This window comes from Brienomyrus brachyistius, chromosome 1 (genome assembly GCF_023856365.1).
Source record: "Brienomyrus brachyistius isolate T26 chromosome 1, BBRACH_0.4, whole genome shotgun sequence".
NCBI lineage: Eukaryota > Metazoa > Chordata > Actinopteri > Osteoglossiformes > Mormyridae > Brienomyrus > Brienomyrus brachyistius.
Window position 1 is genome coordinate 21796156 of NC_064533.1, and position 18541 is coordinate 21814696.

At 46.2% G+C, this 18541-nt stretch overlaps 1 protein-coding gene and 1 long non-coding RNA gene across 4 annotated transcripts; one reads left to right on the forward strand and one right to left on the reverse strand.

Annotated features, from left to right (window-relative positions):
• Window positions 1-631: 631 nt before the first annotated feature.
• LOC125737822 (uncharacterized) lies at window positions 632-1852 on the reverse strand. Its single transcript, XR_007396577.1, has 2 exons — window positions 1718-1852; window positions 632-949 (listed from the first exon to the last, which is right to left on the reverse strand). It is a non-coding gene; the product is annotated as an uncharacterized LOC125737822 (long non-coding RNA).
• Window positions 1766-17967, forward strand: oplah (5-oxoprolinase, ATP-hydrolysing). 3 transcript variants are annotated; one of them, XM_049006431.1, is made up of 28 exons: window positions 1766-2037; window positions 2577-2748; window positions 3926-4117; window positions 5146-5260; window positions 5671-5794; window positions 5883-6078; window positions 6917-7082; window positions 7186-7324; window positions 7958-8025; window positions 8168-8484; window positions 8660-8772; window positions 9008-9127; window positions 9188-9358; window positions 9735-9872; window positions 10304-10442; window positions 10584-10696; window positions 10911-11062; window positions 11236-11396; window positions 12185-12286; window positions 12400-12574; window positions 12674-12858; window positions 13007-13153; window positions 14957-15091; window positions 15223-15372; window positions 15677-15834; window positions 15914-16074; window positions 16303-16400; window positions 17768-17967. In XM_049006431.1, exons 2-28 carry the CDS (start codon window positions 2578-2580, stop codon window positions 17930-17932), a joined length of 4071 nt encoding a protein of 1356 aa, XP_048862388.1. In that variant the 5' UTR covers window positions 1766-2037; window position 2577; the 3' UTR covers window positions 17933-17967. The 3 variants fall into 3 exon arrangements, with proteins under 3 accessions (XP_048862388.1, XP_048862389.1, XP_048862390.1); XM_049006432.1 differs by having other exon boundaries at window positions 9068-9127; XM_049006433.1 differs by lacking the exon at window positions 9008-9127 and having other exon boundaries at window positions 1767-2037.
• Window positions 17968-18541: the final 574 nt, after the last annotated feature.

The following is an 18541-nucleotide window of genomic DNA, read 5'->3' on the forward strand; positions in this document are numbered from 1 at the left end:
CGGTCCGACGCCCCTCCTCACTGGGTCTGTTGATTACTCACAACCAAAGGCATAACTTTGGGTTGAGCATTGGGGGGGTGGGTTGAGGTCTCTACCCATTTAATGGGTCAGGGGAGTTGTATTGACTGGTTTTGATTATTGGAGGGGTTACATCCCCTATCCCCCATAATTTACGACCATGCTCACATCATTACAGTGAGCATTACAGTGAGTTAAGAGTTAAGGTTTAGCAAAATGCACAAGATTACATTTTGCCTTGTTTTGTGTCTGAGTTTAATTATCCTTGTAGTATCAGAATCGATCATTATAAATAGGTGTTCCCTACAGCCGCCTCCGTTAATGCCACCCCCAATTATTTCATCACTGTCATACTTAAGAATGTTAATAATATTCGACAGTTGAACACTGCGTATAACTTGCTTAAGCATATATTGTTTGTGACTGGGTGGGATGATTTGGACAGTAAGCCCAAGGAAATATGTTGGAAGGAAAACAGTTTGCTTGTCATTCAGTAGGGACTGACTCTCCATTACCTCAACTTAACGCAATGAAATCATTGGTTCTTCTACAACCTGAATTCCGGAAAAGTTGGGACGTTGTTTAAACTTGAATAAAATGAAAACTAAAAGACTTTCAAAACACAGGAACCAATATTTTATTCACAACAGAACATAGATAACATGACATAGATTACAGGCTAATAAAGGCCTTCGGCCTTGTCCCTTACGCACAGAAATATCTCCAGTTTCTCAGAATCTTTTGATGATGTTATTCACTGTAGATGAGATTTGCAAAAGCCTTTGACATTGAGGAATATTGTTTTTAAAGTATTCCACAGACCTGATATCAATTAACTGAAATTAGTTGCTAGATGTTCTCCCAGATGGATCTTCTTAAACCTTCTTGCTTTTTCAGCCATTTCTTGCCCCTATGCCGACATTTTTGGGACCTGTAGCAGGCATCAAATTTGAAATGAGATCATTTTGTGCATAAATTGTAAAATTTCTCAGTTTAAACATTTGTTATGTTATCTGTGTTCTGTTGTGAATAAATTTTTGGCTCCTGTGATTTGAAAGTCTTTTAGTTTAAATTTTTTTCAAATGTAAAGAACGTCACAACTTTTCCGGAATTCGGGTTGTACTTTACGTTAAACTCCGCCTACTTTTTAAGGGAATTATTTTAGTAATTTGATAATTTTTTTAATTTCCTCTGTAAAATCTAATGATAAATGATGTTACACATTTTCTATATTACGTAAAGTGTATCGTTTAGCTCGCAAAAAAACTACTTGTTGGTTATCTCAAACAAATTTAACATACTTTCTTACATCCAGAAATGTTTGTGGCATCTTACAATAAGAAGGAATACCATCCTTAATTAGCATCCCGTCCAGGGTGTCTCCTGGCTTGTTTCCATGTTAAACGCAACCTTGTATTGGAAATGTGATTTGGAAAATGGATTTTTATTAAATCAAACTGCGTTTTATACTATACCTTTCCAATACAAGGTTGTTACACCGTTAAACTCCAGTAACTTATCATAAACCTTGCAAAGAGTTGCCGTGTTAAATTCAATAGTTTTATTTAATCGCCCCAGCCTCTTTAGCGGCACCACGTGTTTCTCTTTGTTATGTCAAAAAAAGGAAGCCGAACTGATCCCAGATTATTACACATTTCCATCCATAAGTGACAATATAAAACATTTACTTCGGCTTCACCTTGAGATGTAGCGGGTTCTGACTTTGGGTGACAGTGTCACCTGGTGGAGCAAACCTTCTGGTGCCTGCGCACTTCACATTGAAACGGCAGGAAATTGCGGAAGGCCGGCCTTCACTGGGGACTGCCGGCAAATCCAGTCCACGGCAGACATAGCATTCCACGGAGAGGGAAAACCTCCAAATTTAAAATCATTTGAAAGTGTGCAACAGAGACAAGTAGGAAAAGAGATAAAAAAAACAAGCGTAATAAAGCTACGATCAGTCTTGACTTGAATCAGTGCAAAGCGGTGGCGATCGGAGCAGGTAGATCCTGAAGAAGCGTAAGTAGTCTACATTTCTATACCGTTACAAATATTGTTAGCCTTTTCGAGCATCGATAAAATGTAAACATTTACTAACACATTTAGCTAAGAATCACTGGACTCGGCAACATATCTGATTAATACTTAAAGTTCTTAAATTATTTAAATTAATGTACTTCGAGCAAGAGCACCATGATTATCTGTGCAACAGTTTCAGGGATGTACGATCTGGACGCCTTCTCGAAATAACCTCATTCATTGGTGCAGCTGAGTGCATATACAGCCATGTTTTAAATATGCGCATCGCTGCATTTAATATTAGTCGTAGATCCTCGCGTTTGGTGTTTGTTAGGGAATTGGTCTGTTAACATTAAATGTGTACCTAGACGGGTTGCACGCGGTCCCAGAAAAATAGCAATCAGCTGAACCGGGTTCAAAGATTGGTGTAATTTTAGAATCCATTACCTGTGCCAAGTGTTTGCGAGTGTGCGCATTATCATGGGACAGACTTTGGGAAAGCGAACATAAGAACATAAAGCATCTCATCCGTCCTTCAGGATGGTCGAGATCGCAGGGAAGTTTGACTTCGCCATCGATCGCGGGGGCACCTTCACCGATGTCTTCGCTCGTTGTCCGGACGGGCAAGAGAGGGTCCTCAAACTGCTGTCACACGATCCCCAGAACTACAATGACGCGCCCACCGAGGGTATTCGTAGGATCCTTCAGGAGGTGAGATAAGGAGATATCGCCTCGTGTATAAACAGAAAAAAGTATGACTGCAAGATCCATGAGGCGCTGTAGATCCAAATGTCTCATAAATAAATGCGGTGTGTAAAATGAGAAGTCAGTACAGTGCCAGCCCGCCCTATAGGCGACATAGATGATTGCCTAGGGCCCCATTTCAATAGGAGCGCAAAAGAACGAGTGGAAAAAAAAACAGAAGAAACGCCCATGGTTGCATTGCGTGACATTAGGTGTTTCTCAATGTGTTCGTTCTTGCCCCGCCCCAAATGTCAGGGATACATCGATCGGTTGCACCATTGGAGTTGCACCCACGTCAAAGGAGATCAATCCCATGATTCACTGCGCCCCAAGTTTGTTCTTGGGAGGCAAGTTAGGAAGCGCTATATAAATGTAACTTTCATTCATTCAAAAAAGTAAAGCATATAGTATATACATAATTTGCTCTTGCAGCTAGTTAGTTGGATTCTTTTAGATTAGTTTTAATATTTTACTACCCTTTTTGTGAAATAGACACCAGCAAACTAGTTATCAGCCAGATACCCAGTGCTACTGTAACGTTTTAAGTATGAATAAATTGACAAAATTAGTTTTCTGCTGCTCTGTGTCGTTTATCATTTCAGTATGCACTGTGTCAATATATAAGTCGATCTATATGGGAATAAATGTATGGACTAAAAGGACAACAATGTTTTAAGCATTATCAAAGAATGCCACCTTTTGCACAATTCTAGTCAGCGGATTTCACTACTTAACATTTTTTACTGCAAGCCCCAAGCCCCAGTAATCACTGTTTTTAATATTCATCTTTTTTTTATTATAAAAATGCCAACACGTTGTTATTCAACAATTTTTTTCTCTTTTTATTGTGTTTGGGTGTAGGGTTATTGGGGGGGTGCGGCCCTCAGCAGAATCTTGCCTAGGGCGTCAGAACACCCAGGGTCGGCCCTGAGTGAGTCTAATGTTTACCGAGGACACATGGCAGAGAAATTCATCAGGTTAACTAGACCAAACAGATAGCAGACCAAGGTTAGGCCACTAAAATCAGTAACTTGAAGTCTATTGGATCAGAGGTCATGTTCTATAAGTACGTCAGAGATCAAGTAAAAAAAAAATTGTGTTTTGTTTTGCATTACATTAACTCTTGGCACACCTACTCCTTCAGGAGACTGGACACGCTTTTCCCAGGGACCAGCCAGTGGACACCTCCCTGATTGGATGGATCAGGATGGGCACCACCGTAGCAACCAATGCACTGCTGGAACGGCAAGGCGAGAGGACTGCCCTCCTGGTCACACGGGGGTTCAGGGACCTGCTGCATATCGGCACCCAAGCGAGGCCAAACCTCTTTGACTTGGTGAGCACTTGAGGCATGACTCTGAATCCCATTCTGGTCAGAGGTATCTCTGGGGAGCCGACCTCCCCATTAAGGTAACTGTCCTCCAGCTTTCCCAGAATGCCGCAGTTTTGAGCCACTATATGCCAATCCTGCCAGTGTCCACTGGGAAACAGAACAATTGAATGATGCATAGCAAACAGTTGATGTTGATAACTTACCACATGCACATTCTGGGGAGATGGGGGTGCTTCCCAATGACATCACACTGTGTCTCATGACGTTAGATCTGTGTTACACAATAACCAGACTGCTAATTGCATCATTAAAAGTCTCCAAGGAGTGTGAAGGATCTGCAGGGTTGCTTGCAAGTTAATGAAATGAAACAATGCTTTTACTTAGTATTTGCACAAGTACAGTTGCATTGTTCAGTTTTCACATGGAGATTTCATAGGGTTAGAACCTTGCTCAAAGGCCCAATGCAGACGAGACTATTCTGCTGGAGACAGGATTTGAACTGGCAACCTGTGGATCACAGGCCCAAGGGAGTAACCCGCTGAGCCACACAGCACTGTGAATTGAAGGACGTGGGCTAGGAGGTGATGAGAATCTAGTCCAAAAGCTGAAGCTCGAGCTGCAGTATCATCAGTGCTGAGAAATGATATGCTGAGCGAAGGAGCTGCCAGTAGGGGGAGCAGGGGGTCTCCCCAGACTGACCTCACAGACAGGCGTTTCACTGTGTGGTAGCTCGTCCTCTCTCCGCCTTGCTCTGTGTTTTTCAGCATCGCCGCCTCTTGTCTCTGTCTGGTGCATGTTCAGGATCATTTTAGCAGCTCAGCAGGGTAGGCCTCTACATCCGTAATCGGAAGGTTTCTGGTTCAAATCCCATTTTCAACAGAATAGTCATGTCTCTATTGGTCCCTTTAGCAAGGCCCTTAACTCCCTGAAAATTGGCCCAGGGGTGTTTGATGGGTTAATCCTGCAAATAAAGCTTCATTTCCTAAACATCCTTACAATTTAAGACATGTACATGTGTGCATCTCCTGCAGGAGGTGTCCATGCCAGATGTCTTGTATGAGGAGGTTATCGAGGTGGAGGAGAGGGTGGTCCTGAAGCAGGAGGGTGGCCGGGTAGCAGGGAGAGAGCTGGTGAAGGAGGTGACAGGTGTGATTTGGTGTTACACGATGCCAGCTTCCCACTGATGAGCGCACACACACACACACACACACACACACACACACACGCACAAAACACTCCTTATCACTCTCCTTCCTAGCCACAGCTGTGCTATATTCACACACTCTCTAACACACTGACTTATCTTGTTACTGTTATTGACGTTGATATGCATTATAATAGTGCATTGATGCACTACTTTTATTTGCCTTGCCGGCAGTACGTATGTGGTTACAATAAATTAATCGACACCCTTCTGACCAATCAGATTCGAGAATTCAACAGGACCATGCTATCAGTTGTGTAAAATGTCATAATTTAGCTCCGTCTAAACAGCACTAGTGCTGAATGCTTCCCAACCTGGCATCCTCTCCCCACATTCCCCCGCACCCCACCAGGCAGCACGGGGGAGGTCCTGGAGGTGTGGCGGGAGCCTGACCTGCAGCAGGTGGAGCGTGACCTGCTGGCACTCCTGTCTCGCGGGATCACCAGCCTGGCCGTGCTGCTCCTGCACTCCTACACGTCAGTACAGCACGGTGGTGGTTGTGGATGACGCAGCGTGGTGCAGAACAGCGTAACGCAGCACTGAGAGCGCGCTCCTTCCTTCCAGGTGGTCCCCCCACGAGCAGGCTATAGGCTCCCTGGCACGCAAACTGGGCTTCACCCAGGTGTCCCTGTCCAGCGAGGTTATGCCCATGGTGAGGGCCGTGCCCCGGGGGTACACCGTTTGCGCTGATGCCTACCTGACCCCCAAGATCCGGCAGTACCTAAAGGGCTTTGTCTCCGGGTTCCGGGGCGGGATGAAGGTCAGTGAGGGGCGAGGTCTGTGTGCCATTCAGTGTGCCTGCATGCGTTTGTGTATGTTGAATGTGCAGATATCTTCCTGTGCACATTTGTGTGCTTGATTGCATATATAGTGCCTTCCGGATGGGATTAGTTTTTACCTAGTTCAGGATGTCGTTTGGAAAGTGACTTGACTGGCTGATTCTGACGAGGTAAGAAGCTTGAGTAATTTCTCCAAATTGCCAGAGATCGATGAATCCCGTCCATTGATGGTAACGTCAGAGTCAGAGTGTTTAGAAAGCAAATGTAAGTGTAGATTGTCAGACGTCTGTTTGGAATCCCCAGCATCCATTGAGGCTATCCATTTTTAATGTATAAATGCTGTTTCCACATTTATAATAATTGACAAGCCTTTATAGATATGACCGTATTACTGAGATGACAGTTCTGTGTTGAATACTGTTACTGGATGAGGTCTGTGTTAAATGAAACACAGAATGCAATTCACTCCTGAATTTTTTTTCTCCGGATGCTTGTGGTACTTGCGGACATGGCAGATTCAGACTGGGTTAAAATTACAAACCTTGTTGGTAAATGCTTCAATTACGTTATACCCAGGTAACACTAATCCTATCTGATCAGGACTTGCGACAGCTTTTTCTGCCATGGGGTAAACCAATTTAGAGAGGTAGGTTCACAAAACCTGGAAATCAGATGTAGTTTCTACAAAACACAAAGCATTCCTGCAAAAAAACCTCACACATTTATTGCCATTAGGATGGAAATGCATCTGATGTATGTTTCTTTTGTCTCTGAGTGTTTGTGTCTCCTTGTCTTCCTCACCCGCTCTGTCCCACGCAGGACGTGAGGGTGCTGTTCATGCAGTCCGATGGAGGACTCACCCCCATGGATGATTTCTGCGGCTCCAGGGCGGTGCTGTCGGGGCCAGCAGGGGGCGTGGTTGGCTACGCTGTCACCTCCTACAGCCAGACGGAAAGAAAGCCAGTCATTGGGTTTGACATGGGGGGTGAGCCGCTATACAACCTAGACAATATGATACGTGAAAATCTCTAGATTATTACTTGTATAACTAGGAGAAGCCTTGTCTTTCTCATCATCTTTGATCTCAGGCACCTCCACGGATGTTAGCCGTTATGCAGGCCAGTACGAGCACGTGTTCGAGGCCACAACGGCGGGTGTCACGCTGCAGGCGCCCCAGCTGGACATCAACACGGTGGCGGCCGGGGGCGGGTCACGCCTTTTTTTCAGGTCAAGAACGCGGTCCTCTCCTTCTCTGACTCGGAAGATGCTGAATCATTCTCAATACAAGTCATGTTAAAGATTCATCCCAGATCTGTTGACATATTAACACTGATGCTGGATTCAAAGTTTAATCCAGGGACACAGATTCCTAATTCATGTCCCTGTTTTTATAGGCAGGACACATGCAATGTTATTGCTATTGTGCTTTTTTTTCTCAAAATATTAATCGGATTGGGTGTTTCTCAGTATGTGCACTTGACTGTACTTGTGTTCTTGTGTACCCCTTTTATGTCATTTTCCATTGCCGAAGACCAGTTCCAATATTCAAGAACATAAGTAAAGAGGAGATAAATCCCTGGATGTCATTCTTATCCCGCCCCAAATATCAGGGATACTTCGGTTGCATCCTCTCTATATGAGACCAATCCCATGATTCATTGTGCCCCAAGTTCATTCTTGGGAGGCAATTTAGCCAGGCCAGTCTTCCCAGGACCACAAGTATGATCTTCTCAATCTTGGTATTGAGAAACACCCAAAGTATTTGTGTTTCATAGTTAATGTCTTGCACCGCTGCCCTGGGCATGCTGTTGTGGTTAAAGTTCAAGGGTCACGACCCCTCTGTCATCTGCGCTTAATCAGGTCGGGGATGTTCGTGGTGGGGCCAGAGTCTGCAGGTGCTCACCCTGGACCTGCCTGCTACAGAAAGGGTAGGAATCCCCCCACCCTCCACTTCCATCTCATTCCATCCACTCTCTATCCATCCATCCTCAATGCCATTTTTGTATTATTTTCTTATTCATTTAATCAGATATATGTCACTGTAGTAAGGTTAGCCATCCCGTCCCACAGGAGGCCCCCTTACAGTCACCGATGCCAACCTCGCTCTTGGGCGCCTGCTTCCCTCACACTTCCCTAAGATATTTGGCCCCCAGGAGAATGAGCCACTGTCCACTGAGGAGACGATGAAGGGCTTCAGGGAGCTGACATGCGAGATCAACTGCTTCCTGTCAGCCAGCCAATCACAAAGCACTGAAAATGGAAATAGCCGGTCGAATAGCATCATGTCTAGGAACGGGAAATCAGAAATGAGCGTGGAGGAAGTTGCCATGGGCTTTATCCGTGTGGCCAACGAAGCCATGTGTCGTCCAATCAGAGCTCTCACACAGGTATGTACAGTATATATCTTGGGATATATTTTATTATATTACAGAGAGTATGACTGTTCATAAAAATTCTCAAAGTTATAAAAAAGTTATAGGATGGAAGCCCTTCCTGCTGGATCCTGCATCATGAATTATATTTTTTGTGACCCTCTCCAACCATCAACACATTCCCTGCCAGGCCAAGGGTCACGACACATCCCAGCACATCCTGGCATGCTTCGGAGGGGCGGGCGGGCAGCACGCATGTGCCATTGCTCGCGCCTTGGGCATGAAGACGGTCTTCATCCACAAGTGAGTTCTGTGGCCGGTAGTGGTGCTTTACTGGTGGAGCTGCCATTAGCTGGTATGACAAAGCGGCTGTTATCAATGTTAGTGAGTACAATTTTGACTGGGTCTGATTTGTGTTCAACAAATACATCCTCTCAGCCTATGGCCTGTATGCATGTGTAGTCTGTATCTTTCACAGGTACAGCGGCATCCTCTCAGCTTATGGCCTGTATGCATGTGTATTGTGTGTCTTTCACAGGTACAGCGGCATCCTCTCAGCTTATGGCCTGTATGCATGTGTAGTCTGTGTCTTTCACAGGTACAGCGGCATCCTCTCAGCTTATGGCCTGTATGCATGTGTAGTCTGTGTCTTTCACAGGTACAGCGGCATCCTCTCAGCCTATGGCCTGTATGCATGTGTAGTGTGTGTCTTTCACAGGTACAGTGGCATCCTCTCAGCCTATGGCCTGGCCTTGGCTGACGTGGTGGAGGAAACTCAAGAACCTTGCTCTCTGCAGTACTGGGTGGACTCCTTTCCAGAACTGGATCAGCGGGTGGAGCAGCTATCCCTGCGGTGTCGGGAGGCCCTGAGGGCCCGCGGGTTCAACAGGTTGGTCCCCTGCCATCCCTGGAGCACATGGAACTCAAACCGGTACCTTAAGAACTTCAGGACTAAAGTCCACGGACCTCCTTACTGCACCCATACCAGTACTCTGACACGGTATGCACATGGCCTCAGGCAAGACTGATAGTGAGACCAAGCCTACATGGGCCGAACTCGCCCAGACCCAGTACTACTGGGACATCAGACATCACACAGTTCAGAATCATCGTAGAAGTATACCCAGGGAACAATCACCTGTACACCTGCGTGTTCAGAAACCACATAATTTTCATCTAGGCTAAATAAAGTGGACATATCGCCCCCTACAGACCATTCTATGAAAACTCACACTCCCACCCCATATCTCATTTCCTTTTGTCAGTGCCCAGATCACTACAGAAGTCTACCTTCACCTACGTTATCAGGGCACCGACTGCGCACTCATGGTTACTGCCAACAGTCACCCGGGAAATGCCCAGACCTGCAGGTCTGGTGACTTCGCTGCGGCTTTTGCCGAGAGGTGTGTATCCTAAGCTGCATTTCAATTGGCCCAAACTATAACCTCATTTGATTAGTCGATATATCTTTTGAGATATTTTAGATTCTTATGGCGATTTGCTGCATAATTATGGGTGTAGGCATTGTGTCTAAAACTAATAGATGTAAAAATAAACCTTTCTGTTTTATGAGAATCAGCTTATGCAACCGTTTCTCATTTTGGATAACTGATGAGTTTTCATAATATTTAAAGTATTTGTGTGCCTTGAATGTGGCATAATTTTAAATGTATTTATGAATAGTTGACTGGACCATTAAGCATTCTTGTCAAAGAACCTTGTCAGCATGCTTACAAACACTGGCATCTTGATCAGTTGAGAAGTACCTCATTGATTTTTTTTCAATCATGGCCTTCCTCATCCTCCTCATCGTCATCCACTCTCCTCCACTCAGGTACCTAAAGGAGTTTGGGTTCACCATCCCTGGTCGGCCCATCATGGTGGACGACATTCGTGTTAGAGGCACTGGGAAGTCTGGGATACAGTCCCAAATCAAGGTTAAGGCAGGTCAAAGGTCACCTACACCCGTCAAGGTATGGACAGAGGGGCTTGGCTTTAAAATCCACAGCATATCAGGTTTTAACATGCTTAAATGCAGGCATTTAGGTCTGAATGCACCGTGATCTGTCAAGCACACAACCTCCCCAACACTAGGCTGCCCTTTGCTCTCTTAGGTGACCCAGTGTTACTTTGATGACGGTTACCAGGATACTGCTGTGTACCTGTGGAAGGAGCTGACATGTGATCACAGCATCACAGGCCCAGCCATCATCATTGAGAAGAACAGGTGGCTTATGGGTTTTACATAATGGCCCAGTGATATTAGGATTACTCTCCTAGTCTTGGGATTTGAACCTACGACCTTTTGGACAGAGACCCCAAACTCGTTGAGCTTCACAATGCCTTATAAATACTAAGCTCTTTAATAATCTAAGGCTGTCCACCAGTCTGATGCAAGCATTCAGAGAGTGACTTACCTCTGTCCGACTTGCTTCCTTCAGTACTATCCTTGTGGAGCCCCGCTGTGTGGCTCAGCTGACACCAGAGGGCGATGTTCGCATCGCGGTGAGCTCAGACACCGCGTGCGCGCTGGGCACAGAGCTGAATGCCGTGCAGCTGTCCATCTTCTCACACCGCTTCATGAGCATTGCTGGTGAGGGTCCAGAGGTGGAGGGGCCCCGAAACTCAATGCAGGGGGGGGGTGATTAAGCAATACCTTACAGTACAGGTGATTGAATTTCCTATCGGAGGTGGGATTGTGCAAATTAAATGACACTATGAGGTGTGTGAGAGCTATAGGGTGATGCTGGTTTTCCACCCCCACAGAGCAAATGGGACGTGTCCTCCAGCGTACCTCCATCTCCACCAACATCAAGGAGCGGCTGGACTTCTCTTGTGCCGTGTTCGGGCCTGATGGGGGCCTGGTGTCCAATGCCCCCCACATTCCTGTCCACCTTGGAGCCATGCAGGAGACGGTGCAGTACCAGGTGGGGGTCCAGCTGAGAATGGGACCTGTATATCCCAACTGGGGGGGGGGCTGAGAGTAGAGCTTTTGGATCAAGACTCACACTCTGAGACTAACAGTGCTTTTCCACTGACATACAAGTACTGACCTGTACCAGAACCGTATCACAAAGACAGAATAGTCCCAGTGCGGTTCCAGCACATCATGATTTACTATGTTTTATTTTTTGCTTGTTTGTTTGGTTTTTATTGTGTGGTAATTTTTGCTAGAACGTCTGTGAGAATTGTCATCTTATGCAAGTATCAAATGCTAGCGGAATTAGCACTCTTTACATTATGAATCCATTCCGTTCGGCTGTTCTATAGTACTTTTTTTAAGTAGGAGGTTGGAAATTCTCAAGTTCTGGGAATGCATTGGTACATCACCATATGCTATACTACCAGTGCTATACTGGTCACGCTGTCGGCCCTGCTAGCAAACAGAGCTGTGTCAGCACAGATACGGGTCAGGTATAGGTTGCATACTTTGCAATGGAGAACCATCACTTCGCAGTACAGGTCCGATACGATTCGGTTCCTGGTGGCACTGAAAAAGCACCGTATGACACATTAACACACCTAGAATCTGGAGCTAACACTGAGAGCCAAACACATGTACATTGAGACTGGAGCATTTATACTCACCTCACACTTACCTCGCACCGAGACTTCAGCATACCTGTCTATATTGAGTTTTGCTGATTTAATTCCATGCATTCGCACCATCTACATCTTTACTACCCTTTTTCTTTCTGCACCTGGTCTCCTGTAGATTAGGGCGATGGGCAGCGATCTGAGGGATGGCGACGTGTTGCTAAGTAACCACCCGTGCGCGGGGGGCAGCCACCTGCCAGACCTCACCGTCATCACCCCGGTGTGTTCCACGTGTGGGATCTTGACCCACTCCTCATCACAGTGCTTGCATGGGTCTGCAGCCCCAGCAGTCTTCCACCTCTCTGCTCTGGTGACGTGCCGTCTTTCTCGTAGGTGTTCCGGAAAGGCATAACGGGGCCCGTGTTCTTTGTGGCTAGCAGGGGGCACCATGCTGACATCGGGGGGATCACTCCTGGCTCCATGCCCCCCCATTCTACCTCACTACAGCAGGAAGGGGCTGTTTTCATCTCCTTCAAGCTGGTCACTGATGGTATCTTTCAGGAGGAAGGTAAGGGGTGGGTGTGACTGAGGGGCGGGGCTTAATGTCTGCCGGAATTTTGAGAGGTATTTGTAGACATCTGATTTAATCATCCTCTCTCACCCCCAGCTGTTACTGCTAGTCTTTTGGCGCCAGCCCAGTACCCAGGGTGCTCTGGGACACGCAATCTACATGACAACCTGTCAGACCTACGGGCGCAGGTGGCAGCCAATCAGAGAGGCTGTCGTCTGGTGTTGGAACTGATTGACAGCTACGGGCTGGAGGTGGTGCAGGCATACATGGGGTACATACAGGTACAAATGGTTGATTTTGCCAACACCGCAAACAGTAGGGATTGGAAACACCCTTTTATTTTTATTGGAAATGTGCATCTGCCTTGTTACAGTGGTGGAACAAATACAAAGTGTGTGTGTGTGTGTGTTGGGGGCGGTGGGGATTCAGAGCAACGCAGAGCTGGCTGTACGGGACATGCTGAAAGAGTTTGCTCGTCGCCGGCGACAACAGACCGGCTCCTTGGAGGTGGAGGCAGAAGATCATATGGACGATGGAACACCGATCAGGCTGCGCATCCAGATCAATGAGGAAGAGGTGAGTCTCGGGGGCGGGGTCAAGGCTGGGCTCATGTCTCTTGTTAATTCATTGTTGATAAATGCTGCAGGAGAGACAGGGACAAGGAGCAGGAGACTAAGAGTCTTTGGGCTACAGAAGGATCCATGTTGCCTTTTGATTTGGCCATAATTAGCCCAGGTTAGCAAAGCATGGGTTAATGTAATGGTTGGAAGGCTAAAACTGCAGGTGACCTTATCTGCACTGATGACCCAGCAATTGCATGTTGCATTTCGGCAGCTTCATATCTCGTGTCTAGCTCAGTGTTTCCCAACCATCTCCTTGGGGACCACTAGCAGTCCACATTTTGCTCTCTCCCAGCTCCCAATACATCCGTACCAGGTATTCAGTCTTCTTGATTAGCATTCCATAGTACAGTCTGAATTATTAAAGATACTAAATGACCTTCTGCTTATTGTCGATGCTGGGGACTATAATTTCAGTTCTGCTCGACTTGAGTACCATTTTTGACACAATTGACCATAGTATTCCAGTCAAGTGGATAGTCAGCATTGGTCACCGTGGTACAGAGCTACCGTGGTTTATTTCTTACCTTAACCAGCGAACATTCTTGGTAAATAGTGGACATTCTCATTCTTCTACCTCTCTCACCACATGTGGAATTTCCAAGGGCCCAGCTTTGGGTCCTGTCTAGTTCCCTATTGACTCGCTCCCACTTGGTAACACATTTCACAGTCACAATATATCTTTCCATTGCTATGCCGATGAAACTCAGATTTACCTACCATTGAAACACCATGACCCCCGTTCCCAGATTAATTAATTTGCATGTCTGGATGATATAAAGGTTTGGATGGCTCAAAATTTTCTTCAACAAAATGAAAATGAGATGGAAATTATTCTGTTCAGGTCTCCAAATCTCATTGATTCAGTTTTCGGGGATTGGGTTACCACTGCTCCTTTGTAAAACATCACACCACTTGGTGTCATTTTTGACAGCGATCTTAGATTTCATAAGCACATCAGTTCAGTCAAATAATTTCTGTCATTTTCATTTTCTGTTTAGATTTTTCAGTTAGTCGTCATTAATTTGCCTACAATTTGTCCAAAATGCTGCTGCAAGACTACTGACTAAGATGAAAAAGAGGGACTATATTTCACCTTTCCTGGCCTTCTTACAATACAGGAGCAATTTTCAGTTTTAATTGTTTTTAAAGCATCCAATGGACTGGTCTCTCATCATGTCACTGATTCGCTCCCTTACCACGCTGTTCCTAGGCAACTGAGCTCTTCCAATAAAATTGTATTATTTGTACCACAAGCTCGACTAAAGCTGAAGGCCAACTGTCCCCCACCTACCCTGGGGACAGATTGATCCCAAAGGCGCATGTCAGGTGACTTATAGTAACATAATTATTGTTGGAATGTGTAAGAGTTAAATCTCATTTGAAAACTTGTGTGTACAGACTGACCAGCTTCTCACACCGCTTCGTGAGCATTGCAGATTAACAAAACAACATGTTAATTCTTTGTTTTTTTTTTATCTCTCTCCTCTTTCGCTCCTGTGGTTTGGTCTGACACTAATATTGGGAGGTTTTGTCTTTTTGATTTGATTTGCACAGCACTTTGGTAAACCCAAGGACTGGGTTAGGAAACACTGATCTGGTTAGTCAATTGTGAGGTGTTTTTTATTCAGCTAAATCGTGTGTGTGTGTATGGGTGCACCACAGTGGACTGTAACCACACAAACAGCAGAGCCGCCTGGGTGGGAGTGAGAGTGAACGTCACTGGGGGAAGCCGGTTCAAACCTGCCCTCCCCCACAGGGCAGCGCTGTGTTCGATTTCACTGGCACGGGCACAGAGGTGTGGGGGAACTGCAACGCCCCCCGTGCCATCACCTTCTCTGCACTCATCTACTCCCTCCGCTGCATGGTGGGACAGGACATCCCGCTCAACCAGGTGTGTCCTGCAGGGGGCGCCTGATGGGGGTCATCCAAAAAACTCCTTGCGATGTAACAGTGGCAGTTTGGTGGTGAGTGTTCGGGTTTATTGTAAAATTGGGTGTGCACATTTCTGTCACTGTGCCACAGGGCTGCCTCACCCCCATCCAGGTCATCATTCCTCCCGGCTCCATCCTCCAGCCTTCCCAGGATGCAGCGGTGGTGGGCGGCAATGTGTTGACTTCTCAGAGAGTGGTGGATGTCATCTTCCGTGCCTTTGAGACATGTGCTGCTTCACAGGTGCCACAGCGAGAAAAGGAAAACGTCCTTGCGTGTCGATACTTTTATCGGCCATAGTCATCGCTACTGTCCAATTCAATTAATTTATCTATAGCGCCTTTCACAACAGAGTCTCGTCAAGGTACTTGATGAGAGTGTGTGGCAGCCCATTACTAGTCATTTATACAAAATGGTGCATAAAACAGGGGAAGAGGGAAAGAGAGAATGCCAGGAGACTGGCTGCCCAACCCCCCGGCCAAGCTAACGTTATAGAAAACTTTGTCTTGGTTAATTGCACATATGTGTAATGTGTCTCCCTCTGCAGGGCTGCATGAACAATATTTCTTTTGGCAATGAGAAGGGAGGTTACTATGAGACGGTGGCTGGAGGGGCAGGAGCTGGCCCAGGCTGGCACGGCCGAAGTGGCGTCCATAGTCACATGACCAACACACGCATCACCGACCCCGAGATCCTAGAAAAGAGGTGGGTAAGGTGGTGATGCTCTGGGGGTTCCTTCAGCACTGCCTTAACTTCTGATCTCATGGCCCGTCTCCTCTGTCAGGTATCCGGTGGTCCTGGAGCAGTTTTCACTGCGGGCTGGTTCCGGGGGCGGTGGGTGTTACCACGGGGGAGACGGCGTGGTGCGAAAGCTGCTCTTCCGGGAAAGAGTCATGCTGTCGGTGCTGACAGAGAGACGTGCTACACGACCCTACGGGCTGCATGGTACCCTGGCCCTGCCCACTGACCTTTCACCCTGTCATATTATTGGACGCAATATCATTATTGACAAGTCCCTTTGCCCTCAGTCATTTGCATTCCTGTTTCTTCACTGTCTCGCCTCCCTAACATTTAAATCCATATATGCTGACAAAAGCTTTCCTTGCTTGTACAGCAACGTCTTGGGTTATGGATCAAAGTCCTTAACTGGCATGTCATATGGTGTTGATCCAGGTGGACAGGATGGAGCCCCAGGAATCAATCTGCTCCACAGGGCTGATGGAAGGGTCCTAAACCTTGGGGCAAAGACCACTGTGAGCCTGGAGCCAGGGGTAAGGTGACCCGGCTCTCTGTCCTTTTGTCCCCATTCAGTGTCACACACTGAGAGCAGCAGCTACACTGGTCACCCAGCGTATAATAAATCCAGTATAGATGAGTGTAGTACAGACACTGAGTATGATAGGGTGCTTTCCCACCGCACCAAGTACCGTACTTTTTGGTACTTTTGCTTTCCCATTGACTTCCAGTTGAGTACCAGTACCGAAAGTTCCAGTACCGAAAGTGCCAAACCAGCTGGGGTACTTCTTTGGTACTTCGGTACTTTGGGGTGGGACTTGAAACGCTTTCTTCTCGATTGGTTATGCAAATAGTCTGCCGTTGACACACCATACAAATGATAAACGAAGTAATAGTATTTCTAAAACAAAATAGGAGTTCATAAGTTTCTCATAAACCCGTCTTCGAGTGATTTAAACGGCAAGGATGAAAATGATTATGATTGTCTCTGAGAATGTGCATCATGCAAATCATTGGAGCTAAATTTTTAACTGATCTTTAAACATATAAAAATCTATAAAAGAAGCAATAATTAAAATTGCAAAGCTTACTAAGTCTTTCTTATGACAGAGTAAAAATATTTTACTGAAACTTTAACCCTCTGCACTATAATGTCAGTATGGAATTGAAAGTAAGAAAAGGCCTTATTTTTAATATAGCTGACTAGCGACATAAGAATTGGATGTGCATAACATGTGATGTTGGTATTAATATCGCATATCATGCAGCCCTATAATATATTGCAGCCATTTTTCGAATTCAGCACAAAATACCCCCCTCATGTTGTGATGTCATTCGGTGCCAGTTTATACACCAGTGGAAAACCAACACCTTGGAGTACCAAAAGTTCAGTACCTGGCGTGGTGGAAGAATGTCCATAGATATAGAAGCAGCTGAGTATGGCAAGTAGAGGTCGGTAAAGAGCGACTGGGGGTAGTAAGGTCAGGGTACAGGGTAGAGCAGTGTGCTTATTAGATAGTTTGTTTTGACGGACCCATTTGTTTGTTTGGATTTTGTGAAACAACTTGTGGGCTTGTATGTGTTTAATCATTGTGCATTCATTGGCATAGATTTTACCCTGACCCCAATCCTTATGGTATTTGAGAGTGTCAACCCTGGGGCGATTATGCAATGTTCTGTTAGGGTATAAGAGAGGCCAATCTTACCATTAGCCCATGATATATTCAGAATTGGTGAGTGACAGGGGAGGGGCCAATCGGCACTCTGGTGTCTCTCCCTCTTCCCCCCTTTATACCCCTAGTATCATCCTCTGGATGAGCAGCTATCGAACAGAGTTCCAGTTGTGATCACTTCCTGTGTGTCTGACTCCCACCATGGGTGTATGTTGTCCCTCCAACCACAGGATACGTTCTGCCTGTACACCCCTGGTGGAGGGGGTTATGGGAAGGAGGAGGGGGATCACGGACACGGGAGCGAGGACCCCCCAGCCAAAAGCATACGCCTGAGAGGGACCACCTGGGAGAGAGGAAGTGTATTTGAGTACCGAAGAGCACAGGAGAGTGTGTGAGTGGGTGCAATTAAATAATCCAACCAGAATCAAAATGCTTTTATGAGTTTATTTATCAAAAATACCGATTCTTTGTTGGGAGAGGGTAAAGTCATTTTAAGCAAGGCAGATTTCAAAGCATAGAGGGGTAAGGGGCACATTTTTTGGTTTAGGTGTTCTGGTGTTAGGGATGAGATTCCCATTACTCTCTCGCTGCTCCCCCTTGTGGCCACTCAGTGGAAACCACAGAATCTCTCTCAAACGCGGAAAGCAGACATCGAATAAAGATTGGCCATTGTCATGCCACAGAAATGTGCTCCTCACATTCATCAAAGGCAGTGGGCAGAATTCCATAGGGCAGCAGAGCGTTCAGCAAGATAAGAACCCAGGGGGGGAGGGGCACGTGTTTTGGACCCCCATGGAGGAGGAGGGGGGGGGGGGGGGAATATGCAGAACGTCAAGCTGTCAGCCGAGTGAGAGGAATCAGCAGGAAACAAATGTAAAACTCTCCCCCCCCCATCTAAGCAGTGAGGGTAAGGGCCCTGACACCAGTAACAAAAAAGGTACAGCATCACATTAATCAGCTTTCATGACGTGCTTCAGTCACTGTTTAGACTGATAGAATAGTCT